Genomic DNA, 18570 nt, shown 5'->3' on the forward strand with positions numbered 1-18570 from the left:
AGTAAAAAGGAATCTTTGCTCCTTCTGATCCAAGTATTCCTTCTTGTCCTTTACCTACCTTGCCTTTTTTTCTGTTCTTTTCTTTGCTTTTGGCATAGAAACAACAGAGATAAACCGCCATCAAAGTAGTTTGAATATATAAATAAGAGAAAGAAGAAGGAAAAAGAAATATGAAGTGAAAAGGGAAACACAGAAACAGAATAAATATAGCAATATAGTGTATAATTCAAAGAAATATAAACGATTTAATTGAAAAATTAACAACAAAAAAAAATAATGAAAATACCGCCCCAACAAAGTAATGTTAAACCCCATAATATTTTCAAAAAAAAAAAAAGAAATAAAGGGGTATAAAACCACCAAAACCATTCATTGTAATAGATGACACTAAATTCATTCCATAGGGGGAAAAAAAAACGATTCCAACACACTCATTTAAAAATAAACGAAAAACGTAAAAGAAATAATAAGAAACAAAAATACAGAGGTTCCACACTCTGCAGAAGTTTCAGCTTTAAAACCACTTATCTCTTTTTTTCTCTTTCTTATTATCAATACGTCTTCCCTTCACTTTGACTGTTCGGTAATAGTAGTAGCACCCCCACCACATCCCTAAGGATCTATACGTTTGCTACCATTCCCCTACAACGGGAGTGCTAAGACTCTTTCTTTTCTTTTCTTTCTTTAACTACTGCTGTTATTTCTTCGCCTTAATTCAGATAATTCTCTTAATTGTACATCCTGGTTTACTGTTATTGTATTCAACCAGCACACTGTCACCGCCACTACTTCCTCCTCATATTCTCTGAGGATTTTGCCATGTGAAAAGCGTTAGAATTACCAATAATCTGCAATAGTACTAAGAGTCTCAATGATTAATATCATCGCTTATATTATGTTTGGTAATACTTTATTAATGTAAATACATTTCCACCTTTTTACTGCTTTGTATTGATTTATCGTTATTATTGATGTAAGGTTTGCCTGCGAACACTTCCGCTATCACTAGAAACAACACCCCTTACAGTAGTAATAAAAGAACAAAAAGAAATAAAAGGCAAAATTATAAATAAATAAATAAAAACAAGCAGTATTACAGCAAAAATCCTTTCCGTATCAATAGCATCAGACAAGAGAGGAGGAGAGAAGAAGTCGACGAAGAAATAAATGAAGAAAACAATGAGAGCACAAGAGAGATAGAGAAAAAAAATAATAGAATATTCACATACAAAGAAAAAAAAAACCTAGAAAGAAAAAAAAAAGCAAGAGAGATAAAGAGAAATTGAAAAAAAAAGAGAACCAAGGAAAAGAAAAAGAAACGCTCATTCCTCAAACTCCTTTCCATCTTTCTCTGACATTTCATTTGTTTTTTTTTTTTCGTTTGTCATCCACATCTATTCCTTTCTTTGCCTCTCCTATCCATTTATCATTAATGTTTTGTTTTTCCCTCGCTACGCTCTTATCGCTCTTTCTCTCCTCTGTTTGTTTCTTTCTTTTTTTTTCTATCCTCTTCCCTTTCCTTATGCTTCACACCCTCCTGTCCCCTCATTTACTTTTTTTTCCCCGTCACTACTACGACCCTCTCTCCCTCCCCCCGTTACCATAACAATACCTATTCATTGCTCTCAAATCATTCATTCCATTTCAATCTCAATATGTCTCCCTCAATATATATATATCATTGTTGTAGTTATGGGGTTATTTTACTTTATATCTCATAATTCCTCATAGATCTTTTTCTTTCTTTTTCTTTTTCTTTCGTTAACTCCTTGTTTACTCTACTGTGGTGGAGTCCATGGGTGTCCCTTCTCCTTCGTCACTTCCACGAGTCGCTGCACATATTTCGCCATCGCCTCCTCCCGCGACATCTTCTCCACCGCCTTGCGGGCATCCCACTTGGCGCGGGCCTCAATCTGCACCGCCCACGGCTGCGATCCCGTCACATCGCCCTCCGTTGCCTGTTTAAATAGCGCGTAGAACTCGAGTTTGGCGTTATTGCTGAGTTGAATGGGGCCGTCCTTTGGGAGAGAGCGGACGTACTCCACGGCGGCATCAAACTGAGCAGCTGTCATTTTATTTTATTTGGGGGCGTTAAAGATATACGGTTGCTTGTTTGCTTGTTAAATAGTAGTACTACTGTATAAATAATGATGGATTAGAGGAGTGGTATTGCTTCTGTGGGGGTACGGGGAGGGAATTGGAAATAGGGGTTATGTTCATAAGAACAAGATAAAAGAAAAAAAAAAAGAGAGAATAGAAAGAGAAATAAAACATTTATTCATTAGGTGGAGATAAAAAGGCAGAGTATCTGGTATATTATTGTTGTGTATCTATTGCATTTATTGCAAGTACATGTATATATATATATATGTATATATATATATATATCGGTTTGAAAGCATGTAATGTTTCGAACAGGCAGACACGCGGCACCTATACAAAGATGTGTGGTTAGTTCAACATCAATCTCCAAAACATACTGAAAAGGAAACCATCAACTTCCCATGCATCACTCCACTATATATATATATCGTACCTTTATTTCTCTTCTTCTCTTGTCTTTCTCTTTTTTTCTCCGTCTGTCTCTCTTGCTACACCTCCCTAAAACACATAAACACAGAAACATACACAAATATATATATATATATATATATATATATATATATATATATATATGTAATGTGTATATTTCCTCTCCTACTCGCTCTTTCTCCCGCACACAAAGAGAGACATAGAGACGAAAAACGGATAGGCAGAGATAAACAGTGCAGCTACTGGAAACTCAAAAAGACCGTATGAGAAGCAAGAAGAAAAGGGGAAAAATGGGTAAAAATACAAGCCGAGAAGGGCGGTATATTTGAGATAAAAGGCATATGTGTAATACATCACCTTTATCCTTCTCTCTTATTCCCTCATAGATACACACCTTGACTGTATATGTATTTACATTCGTGAAGAGGCGGAGCGGTAGAGCTGAATTTGTCAGGCTGAAATAATATGAACGAAAGCAACAGTGGAAAAACAAAAAAAAAACGAAAAAAAAGCGTTAGCGACGGCAAGAATAATTACAGAAGGGAAAAGAAAAAGCGCAGGAGCAAGAGTTTTTTTTTCCTTAGAATAATCTAAAACCTTGCTTCCCGCACAATAAATCATATAAAGTAGAAGAAGCAAAGAGTAATATAATAATTTTCTGTAAGAACTAAGCTTTTCCCACCTGAGAACATAACTGCATCCCAATATTTTTCTCTCTATAATTGTTTCTCAATAATAAAACAGAACTGACGAAATGGAAGTGCTGAGAAGTCCCTTTTAACCCGTTCCCCGCTCGGGTCAGTGAGAGTGGGTTTTTCTGAGAACTTACTTTTGGCAGACTGTGAAGAAGAAAAGATAATAACAAAATTTACGCGAGGTTCGACCATTCTTTTCGCAAGCTGTCAAAAAAAAAGAGAGAGAATATTGTCGTTTGTTAGGTGAAGCAAATAAATACATCTTTACTTTTCTTAGCAATTTCTTTTTTTTTTTTTTCCTCCATCTTTTTTTTCTCCGTAACTCTTTACATAGATATATACAAACATTCAATTCATTTCCAAAACCCTGTCTCTTTTTTTCTCCTTTACACATAAAGCCCAATCGACAAGGTGTATTTGACCCTAAAAGAAAAAAAAACTTTTCTCCTCTCTCTCTCTCATACACATATTTATTTATATATATACAGATGAAAACAAAAACGTCCATTCAATTTACCTACGACACCCTTTTTTCCCCCGTAATCTTACTTTTCTACTTCTTGAGAATCCCCACAGTTCTTACCTCTTCGACTTTCTTAACTGGTTTCATTTATACTTTCCCCTATCCTCTTAGTATTATCAGTAACTCCTAGTACTACAATAAGTATCATCTTTCTCTTGTTTCTTTTTTCTTTTCTCATTTTTAAAGACGTTTTTTTTTTTTAATACCGGGGGAAAAAAAGATGGAGAAAAGTCTAAAACTCATATGGTCTGTACCCAGGCATATTCCTCAATCACGTCTCTCTGTTGTTTCTTCTTTTTTATACTCTTCTTTTTCTTCCTTTCTTTCGCCTTAACATTTTATTTCTCTTCGAAAAATCAACGAAAGCCAAAAAAGAAAAGAAAAAAAAACAATTGGTTGAGACAAACGCACAGGAAATGCCGTCACAACCTTTTTCTCTCTGTATTTGTGCTTGTGTGTTTGTGTAACTGTATATTGTGAGTATTGGGCCTGCTGATGGTAATATGGTCGCATTGGAGTCAGCACAGAGAAGGGAAAGAAACTTTATTCTCAGCAGCCCAGAGAACCACAGAATCACAATTAGAAACAGAGAGAAAAAGGAAGGAAAAGGAAAAAAAAATGAGAAAAAAAAAGGGGTTAGTGGGCGAAGAGGGAAAAAGGAACTCACCGCGCGTTCTTCAACACGCACACACATAAACATCCATAAGGAGCAGTGTATTGTAGTGCATAAAAAAAAAGAAAAGAAACTGCTTTTCACAACGCCCTACGAACCATAAAACCTAATCTCTCTTTCCCTCGCACAGAGACGAACAAACAAACAAACACACACTTACTTACAAACATATATATATATATATATATATATATATATTTATTTATTTATTTATTTATTTATTTATTTATTTATTTATTTATTTATTTATTTATTTAATTTATAGAAGTATTCATGCAATGCATACAATTCACGCCTTTGCAGGCAACTGAATACGCCCATACGGTGGTAACTGCCGTTTTACCTGCAGCACTAATGCTGGCATAACTCGCGCGGATTCTTTATCTGTCCATCCAAGTATAAAGAACAACAGTCGTGAGAGAACTTGTGTGTAAAATGGATCAAGAACTTCATCAGGCACGGCCACACCGCGTGCTCGCACTTCCTGTGGTTGTTCTTCCCTTACACGATCCCGCCGAAGAGCGCAGAGAGCACAGCACTCATCCATAAAGGTCATACATACTTCTCTTGTGAAGATCCGCAGAAAGTTACGCATACGTCTTGTGGTGAGATGAGTTGCATTCACCCCATTTACCCCATCTGGTCTACCACCACCATTGCACTGAGCAATACCACGCATGGTACTAGTTAAATGTCGACGGTGTGTCACCAGCCATTCTGCCCGCTGATCAACTTTTCCCCGGGATGCCCGTCGTGTGAGTGTGGATGAGCCGTATCCAAGGTGTCGCACCTCACCATACATTTGCCGTAGTTGCTGTAATACCTCTTGGGTATCATTTGGTGCAATGACACTCACAACACGCTCCTCCTCCGCCGACCCGCATGTCATTAGTGCCGCAAGGAAGTGATCTGCCAATGCCACCTCCAATACCGAAGGAAGTTCAGGCGTTTCCATCACCAACTGCGGTATATTAGCAGTGGGATATCCCTGTTCACCTGAGAGTGAACGCCTATGTCGTCGTTCTCGTTTCCAAAGAATATCATTTGGTGCCAGTAAGCGTTTAGGACGACACAGGGATTGTCGTTTACTTAATCCTCCAACATGACCACCAGAAGCCGAGGCAGAACCCGTGTTTGGTTCCCTATGACGTTGAATAGGTTCTGCCTGCTGGACAATACGTCTCGCACTGGAGGTAAAAAGGCCTTCATTTCTAACTACAATTGGAATATGCGTCGACATTACTTCCCCTCCTTCCTCGTGGTTGTAACCCACTGTTAATCCCATTCCCACACGTGATGGCTCCGGCGACACACTCGTTCCCCCCGACGTGGATGGCGGAACTGTGGCAACCAGCGTGGCCGTGGCCGTGACGGTGGAATCCGCCGTGGCCGCACTCCGATGACCATATCGCCCCGACTCCAAACCCCGCGATGGGGATTTACCGCCAACAGAGCCTGTGTGTCTGCTAGGGGATCGAGTGGCAAACTTTCTCGCCGCATCCCGCACCAGTCGTGCGTAAACACCACGTTTCTTCTCATTTTGTGGATGTGTCATTGTACTCACACGCGGCGATGATCGGCGTGAGGAGAGGGATTTTCGCCCTGGTCCATTTTCCTGCGTCTCATTAGCGGCGGCGTGTATCGTTCCCCTCGCCGATGACACTCCAATGGGGCTCTTTGAGACTCGCAGGCGCAGTGGTGGTGAGACTTCCTGCGGTGTGGACGTCCGCCGCCGCTCGGCTGGTCGACTGTCAAGACGTTGACGCCCACCATTGCGAACCCAATCGACTTCTTCTTCTTGTTGCTGTTGTTGTTGTTGCGGATCCTCTTCGTGTGGAAATGAATAATCTTGTGGTGCGATGCCGGCAGCTGATGTTGTCCGTTCCCGCGGCTGCTGCTCCTCGCCATCGCGTCCCTCGTGGTGTTCTTCCGTGAAGGGTTGTGGTGCTAACATTATTGCCCCTCTCAACACACCCCGCGCAAATATCAACTCTCACACTTTTTCCCCTTCTTTACACTCTTCAGTTCCTTTTTTTTTTTTTGCTTTTGCCTTCTCTCCCGTGATGAGTCTTCTTGTTGTTATTGTTGTTGTTCTTGGTATTGCTTTTGTTTTGTTCTATTTTTTGTACACTGGGGGAGGGCGATAACAATCAAAGAGGGATAAAGTGCTCTCCTCTGGTTAGTTTTGCTTGGTGTCGTTTGTTGCTTGTTTTGTTTTTATTTTTGTAATTCGTCTTTCTTTTCTTTTTTTTTTTTTTTGATGTTGCTGTTGTTATTTTTTATTTATTTCGGATTATGTTTGCTTTTCTTTCACTAATATGTGCTTCCTGTACGCGCACACACGAACACACACACACTATAATAGAAACCCCAGTGTGGTCTGAATTAGACTACCTAAGTGATAATAGTAGCGTTATTGCCCCTGATAGTGACAATTATCTCTCAAACTTGGTTTAAAAATAGAAATAATTCTCTTCCTTCTTTACTCTGCTTTCCCTTTCTTTTGCTCTCTCTCGTTTTTCGTTTGCTTTCCACCTTTTCTGCAGATAGAAGAATACAAAAATATCCAATTTGATAAGTGAGAAAGAGACAGATAAAGAATATATTGCAATGATGTTCTTAGGTATCTGATTTTTTCTTTGCTTGCTTTATCGCTCTCTTCCTCTAATCCTGTGTGTTTAAAGTAAATGAAAAGTAAAGAAAGAAACGAAAAGAGAGAAGAGGCACCATAAATGGAGCAGCCACGGCAAAAAGAAAAAAACAGAAGCACAGTTAATGAGTGAATAACCACAAGTACGAGTTAAAAGAAAAACAAAAAATACATATCCCTAGAAAAAAAAAAAATCCCTACAAAGAAATGTCTTGCATGTTCGTAGATTTTCACATGTATGCACGTATCTGTATGTATGTCTACTAATAGACGCACATTATTGCAGAGTCACATATATGTTCACGTCGTATGCCTGCATACACATATATCGATAAATAGAATGAATAAATAAATAGGTACAGATAGATAAATAGGCATATAAATGATTTGTAGACATCAGTGTCCATTGCCAATGGATATTATCTTTCTCTTAACACCCACCCATCCCCCAGTATCACTTGTGTCATGACAAATAAACTCCCTCTTTCCTTTTCTGCTACATTATTTCCCATTCCCACGGTGGTTTTACCAACTGTAGTTTACCCCCGTCTGTAGAGACTTGTTGTATACCTTCTGTATCTCTCAGATAGAGAGAGTACGGAAAGGTAATAAACGAGTAAAAAAGAAAAATCACAAGGAAAAAAACATAAGAAAATCAAAAAAAAAGTAATATAATAATAATAATAATAATAGTACTTAAAAAAAGTAGAGAAACTCTTTTTGTACACACATGAAAACGGTGTGAAAGAAGTATCAACTGCAACAACTACCCACTGCGTTAAACTCGATAATTCTCAATAAAATGTATGACTTTTTTTATTGCTGATATTAACTTTCTCCCACCATTCGCGTGGCAGTGGCATGATACCACCTGCTTTGTGGGATTCAACTAAAGCACTGAAAGCTGATCGTTCTTCCTCTACTCCTGACACCAATAATAATGAGGAGAGAAGAACTGTATCTCCTCCCTGTGCTTCCTCTTCAGATACTTGTGCTTGATAACTGACTTGGAGGAATCTCATTAGCTCCTCACACTGTGCTACATCGGTGGCAGAAGCAACAATATCCAATTGATGTAATGATTGAATAGCGAAGGGTTCTAAAAGCTCAGAGTAGAGGTAGTAAGTATCTTGTAGTTCTTGTAAGCAATACAAAACATCTTCATTTTCTGCGAAATTGTTAACTTTATTTGCAGAAACTGATTCTGATCGACTTTGTCCAGATACCGCAGTTATCCTTTTCATTTCATGGTTTGCATTACCATGTACTTCACTGTTACCACTATTAAGACTTTGTGTACGGTACTGTCGACTTACACTTCGCTGGTATTTATTACCACGTCGCACTTCCCCAGGGTTTCGTATTAGTAATGCCAGTTCCCAAAATAATTCTCGTACAGTTTTTAAATGTTTTGCAAATACACCAAGGCGCAATACACTAGATATTGCCTCCGTCCACTGCATAGAGAGTTCCATCCATTCAGAGCGACTCTCATCACGTACTCTACATAAATCCTCCATGATAGTCATATGTAATACTTCTACAGGACATGATTCACCTAAAAGTACAATTTCATCCGGACCATCCCTGTATGGTTTGACAAGTGTACAATATAATGTAGGGCAAGTTCCACCAACACGAAAAACGTGAAGAACCTCACAGCCTAATGCTGTACTTATTTCATTCAAACTCACTTTTAGGAGTTCCGCAGCCTTAGCTACTGATGAAGTTTCACTATTTGATTCATAGGTACTCATATTATCATTCTTCCCATTGGAAGTATTCGTATCACTGCAATAATGTGTTTTTTTAATACACCGGACAGGATCTTGATCACCTTCGTTATCTGGTCCTACAAGAAGAGAAATACGAACAACCATACCTCCTCGAAGTGTATGTCCATAAGGTGAATCAAGAAAAGCGATTCAATCTGCGTGTCGTTGTTTAAGTTCCTTATAAATGGCAACAAAGTATTGAAACATCTTTATAACGACATATGGTTCACGTTTCAGTAAAGGATTTATAGGCATCGATTGCCACTCTTTCTTTACAGACTGCCACTCTTGAACAACTTTGTTAACCTTTTCTGAGATATAACTTGCCGGTTCTTTAGTCTTTATTCCTTCTTTGTGCTGCACTGGCATATCAGAGGCACCGTATGAACAAATATTATCCAATGAATTTACTGGTTCATGTTCCCATAAAGAATCTCCAAGTCCTTGTACAGTCTCACGTTGATCATCTTTAACAGGTGAAATGATTGAACTAGTGCCATTATCTGTGGGCGGTGTAGCATAGTTCTGATCCTCAAGGTGAGAGATTTCCTCATCAGGTACTTCGCACTGAGTCCATGCATCACACCGTACAATTGGAGTCTTCTCGGATACTTCTCGGTTTTGCACTTCCTCAGAAACCTCAGTAGTACTTGCATGAAGAGAAGCTTTATTGTTGGGTTTTTCTTCTTCATCTTGTTGTATAACGTCCACGGTCTCTTCCGGATAATATAGATGTACAGAAGACTTTGGTACATCCACGTAGTAGAATTTCTCTTTGGATGATTCACCTTCTTCTTCTTCTTGTGGTGGCTTTGTCAAACGCTTATCATCATTTTCTTCTTCATGTGGGAGAGAAATGTCTAATTTATCACGTACATCATCCGTACAATACTCTTCTGATGCTACCATTTGTTCATTCACGTGCTGAGGTAAGGCGTGTTTACTGGAAGTATGTGAATGTGCGTTGGAGGGTAAACTTTCTGCTGTCTTCACCTCATTGCCCACAGAATCTTGAAGTCCTTCGTCCACACTTTCTTCGTGCTTATCATTGGGAGGAACACTAGTAACATTAGAATTAGTAATAAGATCATGGGAGAGTTCATCATCATCTTGCTGCAAGGGAATATCCTTCATCTGCACTGGTGTCCTCAAGACTTTAACCAAAGAATCCTTCTCATTTCTAGAACTCATTTTCTCATCTTTATCCGGTACATTCGAGTCCTCTTTCATCTCAACTTGTTCAGGAATACATCGGCTGTTATGATCCTCTAAATTTTCCACCGGTATGGTTTTTATCTGATCGATTTCCACCTTTCTTAACACAACAGGTAACTCATTGGCATCAGCAACAGCCGGAGAAGTATTGCTAACGACAAGCGGAGTGCTATTAGCCGTCGTCCTGTCATCTACGACTCTTCCCTGCTCCGTACCTTCTTCTGGTATATGTTGTGTAGGCATGGGTGTCTTTGGTTTCTCCATTACAATCACTTGACTGTTATCCACGGTTTGTGGAGAGTAGTGTGCGGTGAGGGCGGCTGCGCTGTGTGGCTCAGCCCCCATCCTGGGTTTTCGCTGTCTTATCTGTTGCACATACGCGGGAATGGTTGGTCGCGGTGATACTTCTCCATCCCGCTGAGAGGTGGTGTTCCGTGTATTGATGGAATCCCGTGAGGGGATAAGAATGTAGTTATTATTATTATTATTATTATTATTATTATTATTATTATTATTGTGGGTGGAAATAGATCGTCGTTCATGACTGACACTTCGCGGTACGGATGTATTACGTTGTCCCTGTAAACTCGGTGGAGCCTCTGGCTGAATGACGAGGTGAATGCGTGTATTATCGTTTACCAATGCACACCTGGAATACCCACCATTAATGGATATTACTTTAATGTGTAAATGACCGCGGTCATGGTTTTTGAACTCAAACTCCTCATCAAGACTGATAGCACGTGTTTGTTGGAGGAAAAATGGGGCGATAAAGTGACGCAAGTACGTATCAAATGAATCTTCATCTCCTACACCAGGTGATGTTAGACCAAAAACTACATTAGATGCAGGAGTCACCATTCTTTCAACATGAAACTCAAAACGAATTAAAGATCCTTCTTCAGCCCCAAGAAAACGCATCGTTTTCAGAGGAACTACTACCGCTTCATTAAAGCATTGTACTAATTGCGCTAATGAAGCATCAGAAGTACTGGGGATCTGCGATAAAGAGCGAGATAAATCCTTCCTGGCTAATCTACACGTTATAATCGGAGTCATTGGAAAAAGTGCAGAAGGAGAGGAAACCACCGCTGGTTCTACAGCACAAGTCATAAAACCTGAAAATGAATTTCCTCCTTCTAATCCTGCTGTCCTGTTTCTGTTTGAGATTGTAGGTGAAACTGTACGTCCACTCCTTCTCCCCCGTGGCATACTCCTATTCATAGTGTCATTCACAAGTTTAACTGTTATAAACCCGGATGTGGGGGATTGTATTTGTCTTAGTAAACAACTGTCCATGAGGATGGCATCATTTCCACATAGGACTGAAGTACAACTTCCTTCCCTGCCGTTTTGTACTGTCTCATGTGCCATATCTCTCATTAGTGCTTCACAGTGATCCTTCGTTGATCCATGTAAAGGGAAATCTCTACCAAACAGTTTCACTGCATAGGCAACGTGGCCTTTTGGAGAAAAGATAGGAACATCCATTGTTTATTCTTTGCTTTTTTCGATTGGTTATTCTTTCGTTCGTTTGTTTTTCTTTTCGATATTTATCTCTTTCTCTCTTCACTTATTCCTGTTGATGGTTTGTGTGTGTTTGTGTGTGTGTGTGTGTGTTTCTTCTTTCGTTGCGTTTTCTTCTACTTTCACTCTTTCAACCCTTTTACAAAACCCTCACTACTACTCTCGACGATAAAATTTTTTGAATTAAAGCAAGTGTAAAAAAATAATAATCCTCTGAGAAGCCGCCTCTCAGTTTTATTTATTTTTTTTTCTCTAACACGTACTTCTTTCTTCGGTTTAACTCCTTGCTACTTGTTCTTCCATATTGTTATTGTTATTATTGGAGTGGAGTAAAACAGAGGGTTTTACTTGATAAATGTGAAGAGTTCAGATTCGTTCAAAGATAAAGAAAATGAAAAAAAAGACAGAGATTAAATGATAAGAAAACTCTAGAAACACTCCAGAGAATCTTTTAAAAAAGCAAAAAAAAATATATATATATATATATATATATATATATATATATAGAATAATAACAGTCCGTAATGTGAATAATAAGTACGAGACAAAAAAAAAGTCTTGTGAAGACATGTGGTAACGTGAATGTATGTTCCACTCACCCTCACATATTAGGTGCAGCCACAATACAGCTCAAAAAACTGCACCCTCTCTCTTTTTCTTTTTCTTTCTTCTTCTTTCCTTCTCAGTGCCCTGTCAACCATTCACAAACACGGCAAACCGCCCCACCTACAAAAAAGAGCAACACAAACGCAACACATACCCTCTAGAACATTAGTAACAACTGCCAGAGAAACAGAAATACACACACAACACACAACAAACATATGTACACAAAAAAAAAATATGATGGAAAGAAAAAAAAAAGAAAAAAGTAATGTTTACGCCTTTTTCTTCTTTTCCTTCTTCTTACGTGGCTCTCCTGCTCCCTTTACACTTTCTGTCGGTGTAGTACCTGGCGTAGAGCTCTTCATCAGCTCTGACATTTCCTTCGCCGCCTGTTCATATCGTTTTGCTATAAATGCATCGAGTTCAAAGCGATGCAACCACGTATCCAGAGCCGCCGCGAGTTCCTTTGCACTCTCACTTGCGAAAAGTTCCTCATGTCGCTGACACCCCTTCACCACAACAGGGCGCCGCAGGCCGAAGAACTCCTTATGCACCGCCGTATCGGTTATACTATTTGCGGCAGGCACTATCAACTGCATTGGATGCCGCATCTCCGCGAGGTGTTTCACCGGCACATACCGCGACTCCTTGCGGATAAGACCCCCTGAGTGAAAAATGCTTGCGGGGTGAAACAGACACTCCTCATACACTGCCTTATCTGCCGCCGCAGCTGGACAGGGAAGTGGACTCTCCAGCGATGAAAGTAGTGTCTCTTTGGCGAATGCCAATTCCGTCTCTGGCACGTTAACATCTCCCTCCGCCTTGGCAATCTCCTCACGACGCTCCATGTTGACCAGCAATTCACGTGTGACCAGCGGTGTGTCCAGTGAAGTGAGTGTACCTATGCGATGTGGATACTCCACCGAGGCCGCCATACGTGCCGCGACGAGACAGCCATAGGAGTATGTTAAGAAATGTGTCCAGCGTACATCAAGGACATCCATCACAGCAGATATCTGTTGACATGAATAATTTAAAAGGTCATGAGGTGTATCATTATATTTCACTTGAAGTGGAACATAGACGGCACCGTAATCCCATGAGAGTTGAGAAAGTAATGGTTCATACTTTTTCACCGCTTTCATTGCATCTTCAGTGTCTGTTGTGGTGTGATCAAGAATGATGAGAGGTCTTGGACCCAATTGAGCTCCGTGATATAGTAAGAATTGGGGAAATATCTCTTTTTGTGAAGCACTTAAACAATGTGTCTGCCATTTTTGAATACGCAATGGTGCAAATTCACGAAGTGGTTTACTTTCCAACACCGTACCTTTCACCGAAGGAATCGGTGTTGGCGCTGGTGTTCCTGGGACTGAAGTTGCTGCTGCTGTAGTTGTTGTTGTTGCTGTTGTTGCTTCTGCGGTAGGCGTAGCTGTAGGAGTAGTGCTTTTGACACATTGCAATAAACGTCCCCTCCACATTTTTTTTTACTGTTCTAAACGCTAAAAAACAAAGAAAAGAGTGTAGCAGGAACCTTTTTGTTTAATCGTTGTATATTAGAAGAAAGAGAGGACAGCAGTGGCAATCGCTCTTGCTATTGTTGCTGTTATTGGTGTTGAAACTCCCCTTTTTTTTCTTCTTTTTCTTTTTATTTTTTTTTTCAATGCGTTATTGTCCTCTTATATTTGCTTATCCTACAGCCTAGAAGACAAAAAGAAAGAGGCAAACAGAAAAAAGAATAGAAAAGAAAAAAAAAGTAGCGCCTCTACACATACTTCCACTCGCAGACAAACAAACACCACATATGGGCGAGGATGATCTCATTATTTCTGCTCTTGTTGGTGGTGCTGTTGTTGTTAACTTTTTGTTTTTTTACTCCGCTCATCATCCCCAAGAAAAGTTTGTTCCAAACGCCATCAGGGAGTATCATCTGTAACGCATCGCAATCAGCCAATATTACATGCATTGGTTCCACAAGAATCCCTCAAATATATATATATATATAATAACGCAAAAAGTCCAGGTGACGTATACTTTAACTAACGTCATAGATCTGGGACTGCCAGCTTAACAAAAATACGCCCCTCTCTTTTTTTCTTTATTTTTTTTTTCATTTTTCATGGTAAGGGTAAATTAGGTTGATGCTGCACAGAGAAAGGTCAGAGTCTACAGATACAAGTACACGTATTCACAGAAACGCCCATACAATAAATAACAGAAAAAAGTTATCAAAAGAGCAAAATAAATATATAACACTTGGCGAAACCACGTGTATACTCACTCACCAAGTTCAGAAAAGCGAGTACACTACAATTACATTCAAAAGGAAACAATGTAGAGGGGGGAATAAAGAAGACAAAGGAGAAAGCACAAATATAAATAAATGTATACGGTGAGAGAGAGGGATAAAAAGAAATAGCGTCAGATAAAGAACCGCAAAAAGGAAAGTAAGACGCTTACCTTTCTTTTCTTGTTTTAATTTTCACATGCTTTTTTTTTTTCATCTCCAACCTAGTAGCAATGATAACTATTGGTGTTTCTTTTTCTTTTTCTTTCTTCTTTTTTTATTATTCCGTTTATTTCACTATTTCCTTTACTTATTTTTTTTTCCGCTCTGTTTGCTGTGTGTATGCGTGCACAAGGTCGAGGGGAGGAAAGGGGAAAAGAGGGTGGTGATGTTACACTTGGTGCATTGCAACTGTCACAACTGATTTAACTAACATACACATAAGGGTATATTGCTTTCTTGTATATATGCTCTTGTACAAAAAAAAAAAAACAAAGGGGTGGGGCCTCTCAAAATTACTAGCTTGCAATTATCATACGAACACGCAACAAAAATTTTTTAAAAAAAAGGGAGAAAAAAGAAAAATAAAATGAAAAGGAATGAATAAGAGAAGAATGAGAGTGGTACGCAATAGTCTTTTTTCTTTTAATCTGTCTGCTCCTCCCTCTTCTTCTTCTCTGCAGTCCTTTTTGGTTCTTATTTCGCACTTTCTCCTTGTGTACTATATTGATCTACAAAAAAAAAAGAAAAAAAAGGAATGGGGTAGGGGTTTTTAACATTACCACTACCCCTTTCCTCCTTCTGCTGCTGCCCTTTCTCTCTCTCTCTCTCTCTCTTTATTTTCCCTCCTCTTTCCCCCCACCATTCTCCCTTCTTCTCTTTCTCATCGTTTCCCCTCGTCTCCATCCATCCCACTACTTCACTCTCTCTCTCTCTCTCTCTCTCTCTCTCTCTCCCTTTTCTAGGATCTGTTCAACAGCACACAAATATTCCCATTTCCATTTCCACTTCCACTCACTCGGAGAGGGTCTCCTGCGACATGCGGTCATACTCCGCACGCGCGAAGCGGTCCCACGGCGTCTGCTCCAATCCCCCATGCAAACGCTCCTGATGGGCAACCAGCGGATCCTTCTGCTCAAACTGCAGGAAACGCACCACACTCGTCATCATGTTCAGCGCCACAGCCGCGGCCTGTGGGTTAGAGAGAAGATCAGAGAGTCGCAATCCACGCGATACATCCGCATCAAACATATCAAAAATTTGACAAATAACATCCTCAACAGAGACGGCCCCATCAGGTATATGGGCCAATACAATTTCTCGTGTGGTATCATAAAACTTGTGCAACTCGTATGCGGAGAGTATTCCATCACCATCAAGATCCAAAATTCGAAACCAATACCGTATTGATGTGGGTGTTGATTTATCCTCCTCAGATAGACAAAACCAGACAAAGTCCTCATAGTTCATTCGGTTTTTTGATGCACATGTCCTTCGGCGACCAACACCGGTAAATGTTCGTTCCGCAATAATTGGGTTCATTACACCCTCTGGAGCGTATTTAATAAAATCTTGAAATGATAACAACATGTCTCGATCCTCATCGAGTTCCCAAAATCTACAATACAATACGTAAAAGTGTTCATAAGAGAAGTAAAGGAGTACAGAATTTATATCATCTGTTGCATCAACTAGTCGAAGGGCATCTAAGAAGCAAGAACGTTCCATTTCAGCATATGCTATACGCCCACGATCAAAACGGTCTAAATCATAAAATATACGGTAGATAACTGTTTCCAAATACCTACTTTGAAAATCGGGTGTCTGCTTTAAAAATGCAAGACCAGGGTGAAATTCCAGTAGTATCTCAATATACGCACGGAAATCTTCCGGTAACAAATATGAACGATCTTTCTGCTGCTGTTGTTTTTGTTGTTGTTGTTGTTGTAGTTGTTGATGTGGTGATAGTTCTTCTTCTACAACTGAGGTTTCGCTTAACCTTCCACTCTTTCCGAGAGGTGTGGTTGGATTATTTGTAAGAACTCTAGAACTGAGAAGAAACATTTCAAAGATTCGACGGAGAATGCACCGACCACGCAAATGTGATTCAAATAACCCCCATAATTGTTCCACTGTAACTGATGGTATTTGAGACATGGAAGATGATCCTGAAACTAAGGAAGATGAAGAAAGCGAGACAGGCATATTTCCAAGAATTAACTTTGAACTCGTATTACCATAATCTGTGTTCGCTTGTAATATCTTCATTATGAGAAATGCAAAATATTTTGGTAGTCCAAAACACCGTGTACATATTCGTTGAATTGCTAATGTTAGCTGCAACCTATAGTTCACCCCATGTCTAGTTTGTAGGCTGCTACTCATTCCCAGAACTCCTTTTCCAACTGATTTGGGGGGACGTGTGCCTTGATGATGTCTGGGTAAAGATGGAAGACGACTAAATTCCTTCTGAATAAAACTGTAAACATCCTTATCATTTATTGCTTTAAGCTGAGCTATTGGAACAGACTTGGCCTTCCGCCCCCTGAACGTATCTGCAGTCATGACAGCTGCTCGATCCTCATGAGTAGTGCAAACTGCTGTAGGGATCAACATTCCCTCTTCAAGTTTTAGGTGTGGATTTTCGTGCATTTTACTAATAGGTCCAACGAGTTTCTCTTCTGCTAACTGTGGTCTTCCTTCTGGGTAATAGAAACGAGGGATATCTTCATACGTCGCTGTATTTGTGGTAGAATTTTGTGAAAAAGAACTTTCACTTTTTAATACTTTGCTTGGTACAGACTTTGGTGCCTTTGGTGGACGTGGGCGAGAAGGTGCTATCACTATTTCCTCAGCAGTTAAACATCCTCCTATAAAGGGAGAGTTACTTCTTGGAGACATAGTGATAACATCCTCCCTTTTGCTTATCACGTCAAATCCCCTAATTTCTTCACTTCCTTGTCGTAACTCTTGTTGTTTTTCTGGTCGTGGTCGTGGTTGCTGCTGCTCCTGATCCTGCTGTTGTGGTTGTTCCTGTTCTTGTTTCGTTGTCAACTCTCTATTTGCACCCCTTGACTCAGATGGATTCTGTGTGAAGGTACCTGATAATGATGACGAGTATGATGATGATGACGATGGCGAGGGAGATCTACCTTTTGAGTTAAGAACTCTTTCTTCTTCACCAGGTTGACGAGCTCCCATATTTAATTCACTACCCTTCATATTTCCAATACCCCCATAATGTCCATCATTATTTTTTGTTCCCACATCGGTATCATCGCCACTAAATCGGGCTTTTCGGAAAACCTCTGTAATTAAAGCTTCAATAGCCTCACCTGTCGCTTTATCACTCATCCAATATTCCAGGAGTTCAAGTACCTTCACTTTTGTTCCTATTTGAGATGATCCGGTAGAGTTTTGTAAACAGGTTCTAACTCGTGAAGTTTGCTTTTCTGTCAATGCATTCTCAAGAAGTAATGGTATCTCAGGAAAAACTCTATTGCCATTTAAGGCAGATTTATTACTTCCAGACATAGGTGTAGAGGATCGGGAACTCTTGTTGTACACCAAAGAAAGAGACGATTCTGAATGTGAAGTAGGCACAGATGAACTACGAAAAACATCCTCTTTCTCACTTTTTACTAGTTCTGTATGGTACAAATCTCCTTCTTCCATTGGAATAACGCCATGAATAGAATGACTACGACCATAATCGTTACCCTGGCGAGTGTAGGATGCACCATTAATATATCCGCCGTAACTACGGCGAAAGTGACTTCCGTCACGACGTCCACCATAAGATGGACTCTGCTTCCAATCATCAGATCCTTCATAGCGAGAGGTTCCTTGTGGTCTTCCCCGCCCTGAGTAAGATGTTGGCGGTGACGGTGTTCTTTTTGCAAAACCCGACTCTCCCGAGTGATAACCCATACCGCTGCTACCGTTATTAGTAAAGACCCTGTTACCACCAGAAACAGAACTTTCACCCTTATTGGAGGTCATACCTTCACTCAACAGTACCTGATGCTGTTCTAAATAGGAAGAAACCGCTCCAGTGAACGGTCTCTCATTTTTCATGTCTTAATAG

General features: G+C 39.9%; 6 protein-coding genes across 6 annotated transcripts; all 6 read right to left on the minus strand.

Moving 5' to 3' along the window:
- Positions 1 to 1778: 1778 nt before the first annotated feature.
- On the minus strand, positions 1779 to 2072 carry LSM04_002760 (Acyl-CoA-binding protein; the record flags this gene model as incomplete). Its single annotated transcript, XM_067337698.1, has 1 exon — positions 1779 to 2072. One exon carries the CDS (start codon positions 2070 to 2072, stop codon positions 1779 to 1781), a length of 294 nt encoding a protein of 97 aa, XP_067192844.1.
- Positions 2073 to 4712: 2640 nt separating this feature from the next.
- Positions 4713 to 6377, minus strand: LSM04_007298 (uncharacterized protein; the record flags this gene model as incomplete). Its single annotated transcript, XM_067337699.1, has 1 exon — positions 4713 to 6377. One exon carries the CDS (start codon positions 6375 to 6377, stop codon positions 4713 to 4715), a length of 1665 nt encoding a protein of 554 aa, XP_067192933.1.
- A 1490-nt stretch (positions 6378 to 7867) lies between these two features.
- Positions 7868 to 8953, minus strand: LSM04_006223 (uncharacterized protein; the record flags this gene model as incomplete). The annotated part of the gene is made up of 1 exon (XM_067337700.1): positions 7868 to 8953. One exon carries the CDS (start codon positions 8951 to 8953, stop codon positions 7868 to 7870), a length of 1086 nt encoding a protein of 361 aa, XP_067192913.1.
- A 45-nt stretch (positions 8954 to 8998) lies between these two features.
- Positions 8999 to 11554, minus strand: LSM04_000769 (uncharacterized protein; the record flags this gene model as incomplete). Its single annotated transcript, XM_067337702.1, has 1 exon — positions 8999 to 11554. The coding sequence occupies one exon, from the start codon at positions 11552 to 11554 to the stop codon at positions 8999 to 9001; it is 2556 nt and encodes an 851-aa protein (XP_067192815.1).
- A 914-nt stretch (positions 11555 to 12468) lies between these two features.
- LSM04_007571 (uncharacterized protein) lies at positions 12469 to 13677 on the minus strand (the record flags this gene model as incomplete). The annotated part of the gene is made up of 1 exon (XM_067337703.1): positions 12469 to 13677. The coding sequence occupies one exon, from the start codon at positions 13675 to 13677 to the stop codon at positions 12469 to 12471; it is 1209 nt and encodes a 402-aa protein (XP_067192939.1).
- Positions 13678 to 15497: 1820 nt separating this feature from the next.
- Positions 15498 to 18560, minus strand: LSM04_004056 (EF-hand domain; the record flags this gene model as incomplete). Its single annotated transcript, XM_067337704.1, has 1 exon — positions 15498 to 18560. One exon carries the CDS (start codon positions 18558 to 18560, stop codon positions 15498 to 15500), a length of 3063 nt encoding a protein of 1020 aa, XP_067192877.1.
- Between the last annotated feature and the right edge of the window lie 10 nt (positions 18561 to 18570).

Source organism: Trypanosoma melophagium (assembly GCF_022059095.1).
Source record: "Trypanosoma melophagium isolate St. Kilda chromosome Unknown ctg19segment0, whole genome shotgun sequence".
Classification (NCBI taxonomy): Eukaryota; Euglenozoa; class Kinetoplastea; order Trypanosomatida; family Trypanosomatidae; genus Trypanosoma; species Trypanosoma melophagium.